We start from the raw sequence: 16,292 nt of genomic DNA, 5'->3' as shown, positions 1-16,292 counted from the left end.
TCATGAGAGCCTTGGATGCCCGAGACCACCAGTTATACCCTTTTCCCGGCACGTTTAATAGAGCAGATCTTTTTCATTCCTCCCAAGCCTGCGGTAAAACTGGCACAGGGGGCCTAGGTCAGTTCTGTCTCCCGGGACGCATGGGGGTCAGAGCCTGAGGGGTGCTGAGCTGGGTTTGGAGGCAGCCCCATCCTCCTGTCCCTTGCCCAGCTGCTCTCCCCGCAGAGGTGGGGATGGGCTGGGGTGGGGACAGCTTTGCCGGCCAGAGCAAAGCTGAGGGCGAGCTGGCTTTCTCCCCCTTCGTCCTGTGGGGCCAACACCTTCCCGCGACGTCTGCCCCCCAGGCAGCTCTGGGACACCCATGGGCCGGCGTGTGTTTGAGGCAGCTATGGGGCAACATGGGGCAGTGGCCAAGACCTGGACGGGTATTGGACCCGAGGGTGGGTGTTGTGGTGTCCATGCATGGGAGGGGAAGGGCAGAGCCTGCCTTGGAACGGAGAGGGAAATCTGAGATGAAGCCCCTAGACTGGGGCTGCCTGACCTGTCATAGCGTCACTGAATCCTAGAATAGTTTGGGTTGGAAGGGACCTTTAAAGGTCATCTCGTGCAACGCCCCCCACCCCTGCGAGGAGCAGGGCCACCTTCAACCAGATCAGGTTGCTCAGAGCGCCGTCCAGCCTGGCCTTGAATGTTTCCAGGGATGGGGGGGATCCACCACCTCTCTGGGCAACCTGGGCCAGCGTTTCACCACCCTCGTTGTAAAAAACGTCTTCCTTATATCCAGTCTAAATCAAACTTCCTTCTAGCTTAAAACCATTACCCCTTGTCCTGTCACAACAGGCCCTGGTAAAAAAGTTTCTGCCCATCTTTCTTAGAAGCCCCCTTTAGGCACTGGAAGGCCACCAGAAGGTCTCTGCCAAGCCTCCTCTTCTCCAGGCTGAACAGCCCCAGCTCTCTCAGCCTGGCCTCACAGGAGAGGTGCTCCAGCCCTCTGATCATCTCTGTGGCTCCTCTGGACTCGCGCCAACAGGTCCGTGTTCTTGTGATGCTGGGGGCTCCAACATCAGTGGGAGGCGGCTGGCAAAACGCAGCCAGCGTGTCCAGGAGCTGCGCGCCATCTTGGCCTTGCAAGGTGCTGCCCCTTCGGTTTGGCGGGCGTAGCCCGGGGCGAGTGGGGGCTCTTGGTGCGCCCATCGTCCTGCATGGTACCAACACCACCTTAACGTCCTGCAGAGCAAGGGAGGAAGTTTCTCACGCAGTCACGCGAGGAAAAGCTTAGTCGGAGCAGAGAGCTGCTCCCCGGCCTGTGTGAGGTTTTGGAGGAGGACGCCCATGCCCTGGGCATTGCCCAGAAGGTACCGAGAGGTCCCGCGTGCTGTTAGAGGCAGCGGGGCTGAGGGCCCGGCTCTCGCACGCGGGGAGGCGGGAGGGTGAGACCAAAAACCCCACCAGTCAGGCTTCGGGGTCTGCAGGAAAGGATGCAAGAGTCAAGAAAAGCCGGGCACGCTGCAGGAGAGGGTCATGCCGGCCCCACCAATCACGCCTGTCGGGAGAGCAGCACACGGACGTCTGATAAGCTGCCTGACCCATCACTTGATGGGAGGAGCAACGGGGAGATCCCGGGCAGCCAATCACAGGACGCATTGCTTCAGGTGCAGGGCGGGCACTGCAGCACGGCAGCCTGACCACCTGGGGGCCAATGAGAGCCAGCATCACCCCAGGGAAGGGCAGGCCCAAACCAGGGCAGAGTGACAGCCCAGGGGGCCAATCCGAGGCAGCAGGACCTCCGGGGAGGAGACTGACGGCCCTGCTGACCTATGCCGGCAAAGATCGAGGTGAGAAGGCGGGCTGCGCCGCCAGCCAGGCCGAGCTTGAGGAGGGCACCCGTGGAAGGCCGAGCGGCGCCCACACGGGCAGTGCCAGCACTGAGCGCTGTCGCTGGCCCTCAGCTTCCCTTGGCCGCGCGCTCACAGGCCCGCCAACACTGGGGCTCTGCGCTTGCCTAGGAAGCTGTTACAGAAACACGTTGAGGCCACACAGCCAGAGACAACACCGCTCCCTCAGCCCTGTAAAGGGCAGCACAGCGCCTGCTGAGGTTGCATGAAACCAGCTGCTTAGATAACAGACGGTTGTCCTGAAGGTCTTCTGGGGAGCCCTTACGCCGTTGCATGATGTTTCCGTGCCTGTTACCCTACTTGAAAAGAGCACTCTTGGGCACTCAAAACCTCAGGCTCTCCTTGTACCTTACATAAAGACTTATGTATCCAACCCGATTTTCTTCCAATTGGACTGAAGCTATGTGTAGAAAAAGTTATGCTATGCGGTGTTTTTAAAGCGATTTTTAAGCTCCAGACTATTTGAAGGAGAAGACATCCCCTGCACCTTTAACTGAGAAAGATGGATGCAAGTGTGCTCATTTACATTTTGCAGCAGTAAAAGGACACACAGCTTCAGAGTCGGGGAAGTTGTTTTTTGCTTGCTGAAATTCAGCCTCAGACACGGAAGAATTAAAAGGAATCAAGCTTTTTGTAATCCCTCAGCAAGACAAAAGATTCTTTTCAGTAGAAATTGGACAACTGTCCAAAATGCATGTTCCCCCGCTACTAACTTCTTCATATTAAGTGATTTAACGACAGTAAGCACAACTTGCAGTTTTTTTTCCAGTGGACTGTGTCCTTTCAACATACAAATTCTTACATAAACCTTATGCAGAACTAGATCTTCAAATTATTGAAGACAGGTGATTTTTTTAAAAGTAGTACTTGTTCAAGGGTTTTCACGACACACTAGTCCAGACACACGCAGGGTCTAAGGGAGTGACTGTGAATTACTTGGACCTTCAAGCGCCTGTCATTCCGAACAACCACCCATGCCTGTGTTTCTATGTGCATTCATTCACAAAAGCAACCAAGCGATGAACGCACGGCAGCTGACAATTTCTGTGCACGGGACCCGGGTAAGAAAATCGACCGTTAAGTAATACTGGGGCGGCTGGGATAGCGGGACTGAAAGTGTGTGAGTGAGACGCAGAATTGCCTGCGAAGCGAGCGCGGAGTCCTTCTAACCACGGTTCCGTTTCTCTGCGAGGAGACCGGCCGGTGAAGGGGCGAAGCGAAAGGGTTCCGGGTGAAAGGTGTCCCGTAGAAATACGGGAAATAAGTCCGGACGGAAAAGGGGAGAGTGACGAAAGAGTCGACCAAAGTAGTCCTCTCCGAGCATACCTCCCGACAGTCCTTTGGGGAGGATGCTCAGGGGGCAGGAGGGAATATCCTGCACCCGGGAATGCTTAGGCACTGGGGGCAGGAATATCCTGCACCCGGGAACAGAGAAAATGTTAAAGGATCGTCTGGCTTTATCAGAACAATTCGATCAGTTCTTGGATCCTAATATTTATACTTGGGATGAAATGCAGTCCGTTATGGGAGCCCTATTTACACCAGAAGAAAGACAAATGATCCGGACTGCGGCAAAAAGAATCTCAGGGAGGGGTTCCAGGTGATCCAAAGTTTCCTGTGGTAAGACCTAACTGGGATCAGAATAACATCAGAGGTAAAACCAATATATCCTATTATAGAACATTAGTAATTAAAAGGATGAAGGAAGCTGTGCCGAAAGGACAGAATTTTGAAAAGGCTTTTGAAAATAAACAACAAAAAAGATGAGTCACCCATAGCCTGATTACAGAGACTTAAAAGAAATATGCAACAGTATTCGGGAACTGATCCTAAAAGTGATGCCGGTCAGGAATTGTTAAAGGTGAATTTTGTTACTAAAGCCTGGCCGTATATATATATATATATATATAAAAGAAAAGTTAGAAAAGCTGGGGGACTGGCACAGTAGAGGTTTGAATGATTTGTTGAGGGAAGCGCGGAAAGTAGATGAAGGTATGAGTAAGCAGTGAAGCGGCAGACAGAGGAAGGGGGGACCAGTGCCTAGAAGAAGGAGGACGGGGCGTGAGAGGGGGAGAGGCGGTTCTTGCGCTCCCCAGGGGAAAGGAAGCGGTTCTGCAGAGAAGAAGGACATCTCGGAAGGGAATGTCCAATGAGACAGAAGGAAGCTAAAGTCCTCCAGGTGATGAAATCAGAAAAAGAATTATTCCTGAAGCTAGGGGTGTCAGGGGCTCTGTCTCCTGGGGTCTAGATATCATGAAAAGTACTTGATAAAAATTAAAATTGGGACCCCAGGAGGAGGGATTTGTATTCATGGTAGATTCTGGAACAGAGAGATCAAGTATAGTCAAAATTCCGTGAGGGTGTGAAAAGGGAACACAGACCACTAAGGTAATTGGGGTAAAAGGGGAAGGATTTCCTGTCCCTGTAATTGAACAGGTAATAATTGAAGGGAATAATAGGAAAGTTGTAGCAGACTGGAATAAATTTACTAGGACGAGACTTACAAACTCACTTGGCTGTGGGGATGGTCCCTGAAGAAAATCGGATTATAGTAAAGTTGTTTGAATTAACAACAGAAGATGAAAGGGAAATAAACTCGATGGTATGGGTAGCGGATGGAAGCAGAGGGGGATTGGAAATATCTCCCCTAAAAATTGAATTAAAAGAAGGGAGCCAACGGGTTTGCGTAAAACAATATCCTATCTCTTTGGAAGGGAGGACAGGGTTACAACCAGTGATTGAGGGGCTTCTTAAAGATGGGCTTCTAGAACCATGTATGTCCCCCTATAACAGTCCCATTCTGCCTGTACAGAAAGCGGATGGGAGTTCTAGATTAGTACAGGACCTAAGGGAATTGAATAAAATTGTCCAGGTGCGTCACCCAACAGTGCCTAATCCCTACACCTTATTGAGTAAGATCCCCCATAACCACAAATGGTTTAGCGTAGTGGGTCTCAAGGATGCCTTTTGGACTTGCCCTCTGGCAAAAGAGCTATGTTTGCTTTTGAATGGGAGGATCCCACAACAGGGAGAAAACCACAGTTCCGGTGGACCTCCTTACCACAAGGTTTTGCGGAGTCTCCAAATTTATTTGGACAGGCACTAGAACAAGTCCTTGAGGAGTTCAAATTGCCCCTTGAAATTAAATTACTCCAGTATGCTGATGATTTATTAATGTCAGGAGACAAAGAGACAGAGGTTTGGGCTGCTACAATTCAGTTGTTAAACTTTCTGGGTAGAAAAGGACTAAGGGTCTCAAAGGCTAAATTGCAATTTGTGGAAAAGGAAGTAAAATATTTGGGACATTTAATAAGTGAAGGGAGGAGGAGGATAACCCCAGAACATATTTCTGGTATTATTGCTATGCCAGTTCCCAAAACTAAAAGAGAACTACGGAAGTTTCTAGGCCTGGTCGGGTATTGCCGACTCTGGATCGAAAACTTCACTCAGCATGTTAAATTCTTATATGAGAAATTGCAGGAGGAGAAGGAAAGACCCGAGTGGTCTGAAGAGGAGCGGCAACAATTTGAGGACCTTAAAAAGAAATTGATTCAGGCACCCGTCCTAGCCCTTCCCTCTTTAGAAAAGCCTTTTTATCTGTACGTCCGTGTAGAAAATGGGATGGCTTACGGGGTACTGACTCAAGCATGGGGAGGCCGGAAGCAACCCATAGCCTATCTCCCAAAAATGTTAGATCCTGTCTCAAGGGGGTGGCCAGCTTGCGTGCAAGCTGTAGCTGCCGCAGCCGTTCTGGCGGAGGAAAGCAGAAAATTGACTTTTGGAGGAGCTTTGATAGTGTCCACTCCACACACAGTCAGAACAATATTGAGTCAAAAATCGGGGAGATGGTTAACTGATTCAAGGATTCTAAAATACAAGGCTATTCTAATGGGAAGAGATGATTTAGCTTTAACCAGTGATACGAGTGTAAATCCCTCCCAGTTTCTATATGGGGAAACTGAGGAAGGAGTTCCAGAACATAGTTGTTTGGATATTATTGAATACCAGACTAAAGTCCGAGAAGATTTACACGAAGCCCTAGTGTTTGAAGGGAAAAGACTTTTTATAGATGGCTCCTCTAAATATATTAATGGAAAACGCTGTAGTGGTTATGCAGTAGTGGACGGTGAACAAAATAGCACAGTAGAAAGGGGAAGGCTAGCTGATAATTGGTCTGCCCAAACTTGTGAACGATATGCCTTAAAGCGAGCCCTAGAGTTGCTCAAAGACAAAAGAGGAACCATTTATACTGATTCCAAATATGCCTTTGGGGTGGTACATACCTTTAGAAAAAATTTGGAAGGAACGAGGACTTATTTCCTCTCGGGGAAAGGGATCAGCGCATGAGCAATTGGTATTAGACGTATTAGAGGCCCTGGGCCTGCCAGAAGAAGATTGCTATAGTCTATATAACAGGACACCAAAAGGGTGGGCCTCTGGAGGCAAGGAGGAATAGACTGGCTGGTGAACAAGCCAAGAGGGCAGCTTTAGACAGGGGAATTCGAATGCTTGCCTTGGTGCCTGGAAGTGAGGAAGCTCCACTAAAGGTCCCAGTGTTTACCAAGAAGGAGGAAGAACTCTCAAAAAAAATGGGATGTGAAAAGAGTCAAGAAGGAGAATGGCTCCTAACTGATGGGAGACAAATGTTAAATAAAGCTGTAGCTGGAGAGATATTAACTAGGTTACATCAAGAGACACACTGGGGACAAAGCGTGTGTCAGGCTCTAGGAATACAATGGGATTTTCATACACCATGGCATCCTCAAAGTTCTGGGCGGATTGAGAGAATGAACGCCACCCTTAAAATGCGTATCACTAAATTACTGGTTGAAACGAAGTTACCATGGACCAAACGTCTACCTCTGGCACTGTTAGGAATTAGGACTGCTCCCAGAAAAGACTTGGGAGTATCTCCCTATGAAATGTTGTTTGGCTTACCTTATTTGGGAAAAGAGATAAATGATCTATATTGTAAAACTTATTTGTGTGCAGTATCTCTGTCTCTCATAGACTTCAGGAAAAGGGCTTGTTGCCTCAAACAGCGCCCCTGGACTTCCCTATACACCAAGTAAGACCGGGAGATTGGGTACTGGTGAAGTCCTGCAGAGGTGATGCATTGACCCCAGTGTGGGAAGGTCCCTTCCAGGTGCTTCTGACCACAGAAACGGCGGTCAGAACAAAGGAAAGAGGGTGGACGCACATAACCAGAATCAAAGGACCAGTGGAAACACCTTCCAAAGACTGGACTGTGACGCAGGGAAGCAACCCTCTTAAGTTGACATTTAACAGGTAAAATCCAGAAAATTGCATATTCGACCCCAAGAACGACGTTGACGGGTAGGGGTCGTCAATAATAGGTAATTCAAGTAAAGAAGAGATAATTGGAGATGCCAGAAAAATTGGGGGTCAGAGTTTCTCTGTATAATCAATATAATCAATGTGATCCCATCATTGGGCCAGAGGAACGGGAGACTTGATACACGACTTGGTATTACAGAGGGCATTGGCAGTAGAAAGTAGTGGAAAAATTTAAATACAAAACTCCACTACCTTCTGTGCACAGGGCAAGGAATTCCGCAGGCACAAAAGAGGACAGATCAAGGGCAAGACTGGATCAGCCCCTATATTTGCCACTAGGAAGATACCTAAACCCTACTGTTGGCTACAATCCAATAGGCATGGGAAGTGGAAATATATGCTCTACCAGACCTTGGTCTAGTGTAATTTGGATCCTCTGCATATGCCTGCATCTCTCAACAGCCTTGCCCTCCTGTACAGAATGTTCTCAAACAATCCGCTGGGGAAGAAAATCCGCTTACGGTTTTACACACCACACCTGCCTTTACTGGAAATGTTATGATGGCTTGCCCCAAGAAGTGAAGCGAGTCAGGACAGATCTATTGGAAAGTTAAAAATAAAGGAACTGCTTATGGGAGTCATGGTGAACAAATATGCCCTAAAGGAGAGCCACAGGTTTGTTTTACTAAAATGAGGCAATGAGGCATGTTGGATGGAGAGGGATACCAGGATCAAGCCAAGGAGGTGTTGGTTCAGAAACCTGTCAGGGCCCTGGGGGGGGGGGCACAGTGACAAAAACTCGGGGAAGGACTAGCAGCCAAGTATATGAGAAAACTAGAAAGGAGCAGCAGAAGCCGTTAGGGCTTCCCTTTATCGGGAAGAACCTGTTTGTGGATCTTGCTGAAAGGATAGCGGGAGAATTGGAGGTTACCAACTGTTGGGTTTGTGGGGGTCTTCTAATGAGTGAAGAATGGCCATGGAAAGGAATCAGTTCAGGTCCCCTCCAAATTCAAAGGTTTTCACGACACACTAGTCCAGACACACGCAGGGTCTAAGGGAGTGACTGTGAATTACTTGACCCTTCAAGCGCCTGTCATTCAGAACAACCAACCATGCCTGTGTTTCTATATGCATTCATTCACAAAAGCAACCAACTAGTTTCAATATTTTCTTAACTGGTTGTTTCCTGGGCTGCATCCCCAGCAGCGTGGCCAGCAGGTCGAGGGAGGGGATTCTGCCCCTCTACTCTGCTCTGGTGAGACCCCCCCTGCAGTACTGCATCCAGCTCTGGAGCCCCCAGCATCGGAAGGACGTGGACCAGTTGGAGCGGTGTGAAGCGACAGGGGATGAACTGACCATCACCCCCATTGCCTGTTCTCCCCTGTGCCGCTCGGGGGGAGGAAGGAGGTAAAGTTAAGCCCGGGAAGAGGGAGGGGTGGGGAGGAAGTTTGTTCTCTTTCTCATTCTCCTGCTTTGGTTTTAATATTTTTCCCCGCGTCGAGTCTGTTTTGCCCATAACTGTGACTTTAAGGATCTCTCCCTGACCTTATCTCAAACCTCAAGCCTTTTTTCTTATATTATCTCTCCCTATTCCCTCGGAGGGTGGGGGGAGTGAGAGAGAGAGACTGCGTAGCTTGGTCCCGAACAGGGCTCAACTATGACGCTAAGGAAGTCCAGTTTCCAAAGCTACATATCTAGGTAGCAATAGACTCCTCTTGGCATTTGAAATAAGCTGGCAGATGGGAGGTGAGCGCTGGTAGTGTGTTCGGGGGTGTGTGTACACATATTGTCCCTGAAATTGCCCTCGCCCTGGTGGGGCTTGGAGGGCTCGCTCGTCTGGGCAGGTGCGACTGCCGTAGCCACGGTGACGGGAAACAGAACTGGGGTCCACGCTGCCCACTCTGCCTTTGTTACCTCAGAGAGCTCAGTGGCTGCTTCTGAATGAACCTGTTGCCTGCAGAAGCAGAGAGGAAGGGCTGTGGGTGTCAATGGCCAAGCGGGAGGCGACGGCTGAGCAGAAGGTGTGCGGCGTGAGGCAGTTGGAGGTGCCACAGCAACGGTTCCGCGGCCACCGGGAGCTCAGCTCCGTCCGTGGTGACAGCCCGATGGTGACGTCTCCACGGGGCAGTGGAGCCGCGATGGCTGCCGCGCAGGTAGCCAGGTTGGAGGGCGAAGGCAGGAGTGCCGGTGCTGGGCAGGGCCGGAAAGCAAAGCCCAGCCAGCGTGTCCAGGAGCTGCGCGCCATCTTGGCCTTGCAAGGTGCTGCCCCTTCGGTTTGGCGGGCGTAGCCTGGGGCGAGTGGGGGCTCTTGGTGCGCCCATCGTCCTGCATGGTACCAACACCACCTTAACGTCCTGCAGAGCAAGGGAGGAAGTTTCTCACGCAGTCACGTGAGGAAAAGCTCAGTCAGAACAGAGAGCTGCTCCCCGGCCTGCGTGAGGTTTTGGAGGAGGACGCCCATGCCCTGGGCATTGCCCAGAAGGTACCAACAGGTCCCGTGTGCTGTGCCCCTGCCTGGTGCTGGTCCTGCAGAGCCAGCTCCTGCGCCGGTCCTCTCCGGGAGCAGACTTTGCAGGGCAGCAAGAGGATGTGACCATCCCCAGGCTGGCGGTGATGTTCTCTGCCCCTCTCCTGCCCACAGCGCAACAAGCTCACCATCTCCGAGGCTTGCGGAGCGCAGAAGCACTTGGACGTTGCTTTGGCCAGGAAGACAGTGGAGGTAACAGCAGGGTCCGGTGGGCGTGGGCTGCTCGCAGAGGGTCGGGGCTCCGGGAGCACTGGGAAGAACAGGGTGCACAGCGGAGGGACGTGGTCCTGGCACAAGGACAGCCCCACAGGGCTAGTGTGGTGCGACACAGGGTGTTCACGTCTGTTGCCATAGGTCCCTTTTCACCGTGGGAGCCATCCACACGTGTCCTCCTTTAGCCCCCTCAGCGGATGCTTTGCCCCAGCAGAGCTCCTTGCCTTCCCACTCTGTGTGTCCCCAGGGCTGCTCGAATTCCTGCGGGCTCCAGCTGCACCCCTGGGACAGAGATGCCGTCTCTGCCCTCGGCTGCCTGTCCCAAGGGTATCACCTGGTCATAAGGCCATGGAAATAGAGGCGCCAGCCCCGCGGAGCTGCCTTTGCCCAGGGGCCTCTTGCAGGGACAGAGCGGCGCCACCGCTCTCTGCCAGCTTCTGCATCTAGGGCACTGGTTGATTTTCTTGACGCCCAGCCCCCGGTCTGCGTTACACGGAGTCCCTAAGCCCGACCTGCCGCTGCCGTCAGCAGATGCCCACCTCTCCCTTATCCCAGTCAGCCCCCCAGAGCAAACCGCTCCCAGATCCCGTCCTGCCAAGGGAGTGACAATGTCCCGGACCAACATCCCAGCGTCCCCGGCTCTACCTTGGGAGGAGTTTTCCAGGCAGGACCCTCTTCTCCCTCGGGTGTCCAGCGAGCCCTGCCTCCAGCCTGGCGGACTCTCGTGCGCCCATCCAGGTGGGCCAGGAGAAGGTCCGGGCCGAAATCTATGACCGAGCGAACGTGTGCAACATGCTGCTGTACCAGATGAGGCAGCGCAGCCAAGTGCTGGACGAGCTGCAGCAGAGGTGGCAGCGGCAGCTGCAGGCCGCCGCCAAGGATGAGAAGCGGCACCAGGCGCAGGTGCAGGTAGCCGGGACCCCTTCCCAGGGTGGCAGCACCCGGCGGGGGGCTCGAACCCAACCCCTCCGTTCCCCGGGTGGGCGCTGGGCTCAGCACATGGAGTCATCCCATGTCCCCCCACCCGTCTCTGCCCCAGGCAATTTGCCAGCTGGAGAACAACACTGAGAAAATGTTCACCGCAGTTCACACGGGACAGATGGTGACCGCCCTGTACTTGGCAGTGCGGGATGTCCTGAGAAAGGTGAGCTCCCCTTCCCTGGGCCATCGGCCCTCCCACTCCCCCTTGCAAAGGCAATGAGGTGCCCCAGGGGCTGCGCTGGTGGGATGTCCTCCTGGCTTGGTGAGGTCCTCCTGCACGCCTCCATCCCCTGTCACAGCGCCAGGGACCCCCAGGGCTCCGTGAGGTGACATGCTGTGGCTCCCTGTGTCCCCTGTCCCAGGAGCTGGCCCACCTGCCTCCGCAGCTGGACCTCCTGTGCGGGATGGCCGAGCTGTGCCACGGGGAGCTGGAAGACATGGAGCTCATAGCCTTGGATGCTCTCAAAGCTGCTGATGTAACCAAGGTGAGACGGGGCAGGGCATCTTGGGGCCCTCTCCCACCCTCCAGAACCCACAGACAGCAGCACGCGCCCGGGCTGGTGAGTCTTCCTGCAATAAAGAGCAAAAGAGACTGAGCTGGGCGTGCCCGCAGCAGCCAGGTGCCTCCATAGCTCCTCCCGTGTCTTGCTCTTGGGCCGGGCCGCCCTGGGGTCAGCCAGCCTGAAGCACCAGGCATGGTGAAGGCAGCATGCTCCATCCTTCAGCCCTCCCCACCCTCCTTCCACCCCAGTTTCCACCCCAGCCCATTTACATGGGGGGTCATTTTGGACGCTGGCCATCCCAGAAGCTCGGCAGGTCCATGCCAGCTTGACAGCCACTTCTCCCTTCCCTGATGTGCTCCAGGAGGACATGGCCGAGATGAAAACCCAGTTTCTCACAGAGAGAGACCACAGGTATCGCTCCCTGGCCACCCTGAAGGCACACACCAAGAGGCTCTGGCTGAAGGAAGCAATGAAAAGGCACCAGAGAGCGGTGAGCTGGGGGCAGCCGGTGCAGGCAGGGCTGCGGGCAGATGGCAGGCATCAGTGCCAAGCCCCCCGTGGGTGTGGGGGCTGCAGGGCCAGCTCCCCCAGGGTGCTAGCAGCTCAGGGGGGTGACAATGAACGTCCTTGCAGCACGGCACTGACGAGTTCGCCGTGGACAACTCAACCCTGAACCCAGATGACCCACTGGTGGGTGAGTGCCTGGCGGGGGGTGGGGGGTGGGGGAGCGGGACGAGGGCACAGCTGCCGGCATCCTTCTGTGCCGCTTTCCTCCCACCACAGGTGCCACACTGGAGGCCACCAAGTCCCAGCTGGGGCACGAGGCCTGGGTGACCGAGAAGATGGAGAAGGCCAAGGCTGCGGCACAGTGCTCCTGCCTCTGGGTACCGTAAAAACCTGTCTCTGCTAGAGAACCCAGGGCTGCTCGAGCCCCGGGGAGCCGAGACCTCTCTGCTCTCCTTGTTTCATTGCAGGGTTATCTGCTCTGCTCTGTCCCTGGAGCCCCCCAAAGCCCCTCTTGTGCAGGCAGAGATGGAGCTGCCTTTCTCCACGCCACGAGGCTGAAGTGGTCCATGGAGCAGAAACCGCTCCGAGGCCACAGCTCAGATCCTGCACCCTGCGGGAGCACCCTGGGCTGAGTCCTCATGCTTTCCCCTGGCTAGGACATCCCCATCAGGCTCCTGGAACAGCAGAAGTCCTCGGTGGACATGGAGGCCTACCTGAAGGAGTGCAAGGAGAAGAAGCAGGCGCTGGAGCAGACGCTGAAAGAGCTGGAGCTCAAGCAGGCGGAGCTGAAGTTTGGCCAGCCCCCCGGCACAACCAGGTACTGCTGGCCACGGCCCAGTCGTGCTGACGGGGTCGTCGCCTTTGGGGAGGGACGTGTGCATCACCCCTTCCTCCGTCCCACTGCAGCCGCTCACCGCTCCTGCACCGGGAGGTTTTCTGAGCAGGGTGCTCCCCCAACTCTGGTCCTGGCAGAGCAGCCAAAGCTGCTGCTGCGGCAGCAGGACCCTTGCTCCTTGCCTGGCGCGGGAAGTTGGGTTGCCAGCAGCATCTCTGCTCTGCAGTTGGAGCGGGGACAACCTGAGCAGCTTTTGCAGCAGGTTTAGGGTGTCTCTGCACACCTGTGCAGTTGTATGGATGTGAATGTGGTTGGCTCCAGGATACTGGAGGAGGAGCTGAGGATGAAGCTGCAGCGGGAAGAGGCCCGGCTGGAGCGAATGCGAGCCCAGATGCTGAGGAATCGGGAGCTCCTGCTGGAGTTTGAAAACGGCATCGACAACCTCTTTGTCCGTCTGCATGGCATCACCATGCCTGGCCAGGTACCCACGTGGCCCTGGGGTGAGCACGACCCCGGCCGGTGCTTGGTGGTGCAACAGCACAGCGCGGTGACACTTGGGGCAGCCACCCTCACCCCAAGTGGTTCATTTTCCCCACCAAGGTTGTTGTTCTCTCTCTGACTCCAGGATGATTCTGTCAAGGCCAGGAGGGTGGAGGAGAAGCTCCAGCACTGTGAGCAGAAGCTGCAGTACCTGGTGCAGCGGGTGGCCGACCTGCCCACACAGAGGCAAAGCCCTGACGAGGAGAACGAGGTGCGCCGGGACTCAGTCCTTGCTGTGGTCTTTGGGGACCCACACGGGGTTCTCCTGCATGGCCCATCCCAAGCCGTCCTCCCAGCTGGGAGGACAGAGGTGGCCCCAGGGAAGAGCCATGGAGCAGCTCAGCCCCAGGTGGCCCTGGGCACTGTGGGGCATCCCCCGCAGAGGGGCATGGAGGTGGGGCGCCCCTTAGGTTGTAACTCACCTCCCCGTCAGCAATTACCCCAGGATGTCTTTCACAGACTTTTGTGAAGGTCAGAAACATTCTGGAGCAAGCAACCGCAAACGATGCACAGAACCTGAAGGTTTGCTTGAAGGACATAGGCAGTAGCGTCCAAGGTAGGAGAGCACAGCGGGGACACGTCCCCCAGCGACTGTCGCAGCCCCTGCACGCTGGGATTTCTGAGCGTCTTTGCCTGTCTATCTCCCACTGTCCCAGCAGACCCCAACCGCTCCTCTCCGCTCTCTCCTCCAGACCCCTTTGATTTCGGTGACAAGGACCATGACCTTGTCCTCACGCGGGAAGACATCAAGAAGCAGGGGCTGCATGTGATCGAAAGCAAGAAGAAAAGCAGGAAGAAGTAGCGGTTGCGTCATGAGAGCCTTGGATGCCCGAGACCACCAGTTATACCCTTTTCCCGGCACGTTTAATAGAGCAGATCTTTTTCATTCCTCCCAAGCCTGCGGTAAAACTGGCACAGGGGGCCTAGGTCAGTTCTGTCTCCCGGGACGCATGGGGGTCAGAGCCTGAGGGGTGCTGAGCTGGGTTTGGAGGCAGCCCCATCCTCCTGTCCCTTGCCCAGCTGCTCTCCCCGCAGAGGTGGGGATGGGCTGGGGTGGGGACAGCTTTGCCGGCCAGAGCAAAGCTGAGGGCGAGCTGGCTTTCTCCCCCTTCGTCCTGTGGGGCCAACACCTTCCCGCGACGTCTGCCCCCCAGGCAGCTCTGGGACACCCATGGGCCGGCGTGTGTTTGAGGCAGCTATGGGGCAACATGGGGCAGTGGCCAAGACCTGGACGGGTATTGGACCCGAGGGTGGGTGTTGTGGTGTCCATGCATGGGAGGGGAAGGGCAGAGCCTGCCTTGGAACGGAGAGGGAAATCTGAGATGAAGCCCCTAGACTGGGGCTGCCTGACCTGTCATAGCGTCACTGAATCCTAGAATAGTTTGGGTTGGAAGGGACCTTTAAAGGTCATCTCGTGCAACGCCCCCCACCCCTGCGAGGAGCAGGGCCACCTTCAACCAGATCAGGTTGCTCAGAGCGCCGTCCAGCCTGGCCTTGAATGTTTCCAGGGATGGGGGGGATCCACCACCTCTCTGGGCAACCTGGGCCAGCGTTTCACCACCCTCGTTGTAAAAAACGTCTTCCTTATATCCAGTCTAAATCAAACTTCCTTCTAGCTTAAAACCATTACCCCTTGTCCTGTCACAACAGGCCCTGGTAAAAAAGTTTCTGCCCATCTTTCTTAGAAGCCCCCTTTAGGCACTGGAAGGCCACCAGAAGGTCTCTGCCAAGCCTCCTCTTCTCCAGGCTGAACAGCCCCAGCTCTCTCAGCCTGGCCTCACAGGAGAGGTGCTCCAGCCCTCTGATCATCTCTGTGGCTCCTCTGGACTCGCGCCAACAGGTCCGTGTTCTTGTGATGCTGGGGGCTCCAACATCAGTGGGAGGCGGCTGGCAAAACGCAGCCAGCGTGTCCAGGAGCTGCGCGCCATCTTGGCCTTGCAAGGTGCTGCCCCTTTGGTTTGGCGGGCGTAGCCCGGGGCGAGTGGGGGCTCTTGGTGCGCCCATCGTCCTGCATGGTACCAACACCACCTTAACGTCCTGCAGAGCAAGGGAGGAAGTTTCTCACGCAGTCACGCGAGGAAAAGCTTAGTCGGAGCAGAGAGCTGCTCCCCGGCCTGTGTGAGGTTTTGGAGGAGGACGCCCATGCCCTGGGCATTGCCCAGAAGGTACCGAGAGGTCCCGCGTGCTGTTAGAGGCAGCGGGGCTGAGGGCCCGGCTCTCGCACGCGGGGAGGCGGGAGGGTGAGACCAAAAACCCCACCAGTCAGGCTTCGGGGTCTGCAGGAAAGGATGCAAGAGTCAAGAAAAGCCGGGCACGCTGCAGGGGAGGGTCATGCCGGCCCCACCAATCACGCCTGTCGGGAGAGCAGCACACAGATGACTGCTGTGGTCTTTGGGGACCCACACGGGGTTCTCCCGCATGGCCCATCCTGGCCAAGATTCCCCTGCAGCCGGTGGTGATGAGCATGGTGGAGCAGGTTGTCCCCCTGCAGCCCATGGAGTTCCACGGAGGAGCAGAGATCCACCTGGAGCCCTTGGAGGACCCCACACCGGGGTGGGGTCCGTCAGCAACCGGCTGAGTGTGTGGAGTGTGTGGAGCTCTGCCTGGCGATGGAGGAGGAGCTGACAGAGAGCTTATGGGTCAAGATTAGATGATGAGGATGGACAGGGGACATTACGGTGGGGGTCTGGTACAGGCCACCTGGCCAGGAGGACAGAGCAGATGAAGTGCTCTATAGGCAGATAGGAGCAGCCTCATGGTCACAGGCCCTGGTCCTCATGGGGGACTTCAACCACCCTGACATCTGTTGGAGAGACAACACGGCAGGGCACAGGCAGTCCAGGAGGTTCCTGGAATGCGTGGATGACAACTTCCTCCTGCAGGCGATAGAGGAGCCGACAAGGAGGCGTGCCATGCTCGACCTTGCGCTCACCAACAGGGAGGGTGCTCACCAACAGGGACGGTGCTCACCAACAGGGAGGGGCTGGTGGGGG

At 55.1% G+C, this 16,292-nt stretch overlaps 1 protein-coding gene across 1 annotated transcript; it reads left to right on the top strand.

Moving 5' to 3' along the window:
* The first annotated feature begins 2 nt into the window (after window positions 1-2).
* On the top strand, window positions 3-14,101 carry LOC147598375 (coiled-coil domain-containing protein 183-like). Its single transcript, XM_086763381.1, has 20 exons — window positions 3-93; window positions 345-440; window positions 1,031-1,132; window positions 1,234-1,355; window positions 4,708-4,767; window positions 5,346-5,528; window positions 9,113-9,452; window positions 9,554-9,675; window positions 9,835-9,912; window positions 10,672-10,836; window positions 10,973-11,077; window positions 11,277-11,399; window positions 11,779-11,907; window positions 12,051-12,111; window positions 12,201-12,301; window positions 12,581-12,741; window positions 13,081-13,240; window positions 13,385-13,510; window positions 13,759-13,855; window positions 13,992-14,101. Exons 1-20 carry the CDS (start codon window positions 3-5, stop codon window positions 14,099-14,101), a joined length of 2,532 nt encoding a protein of 843 aa, XP_086619507.1.
* Window positions 14,102-16,292: the final 2,191 nt, after the last annotated feature.

This window comes from Chlamydotis macqueenii, chromosome 19 (genome assembly GCF_036417535.1).
Source record: "Chlamydotis macqueenii isolate bChlMac1 chromosome 19, bChlMac1.mat, whole genome shotgun sequence".
NCBI lineage: Eukaryota > Metazoa > Chordata > Aves > Otidiformes > Otididae > Chlamydotis > Chlamydotis macqueenii.
The sequence above is the reverse complement of the archived record's forward strand: the minus strand, read 5'-3'. Positions and strand labels throughout refer to the sequence as shown.

Coding starts and splice junctions, on each gene's coding strand:
- LOC147598375 (XM_086763381.1), top strand. CDS start 3: ATGAGAGCCTTGGATGCCCGAGACCACCAGTTATACCCTTTTCCCGGC. Junction 94..344: donor TCATTCCTCCCAAGCCTGCG/GTAAAACTGGCA, acceptor TCTGCCCCCCAG/GCAGCTCTGGGACACCCATG. Junction 5,529..9,112: donor AAAATGGGATGGCTTACGGG/GTACTGACTCAA, acceptor TTGTTACCTCAG/AGAGCTCAGTGGCTGCTTCT.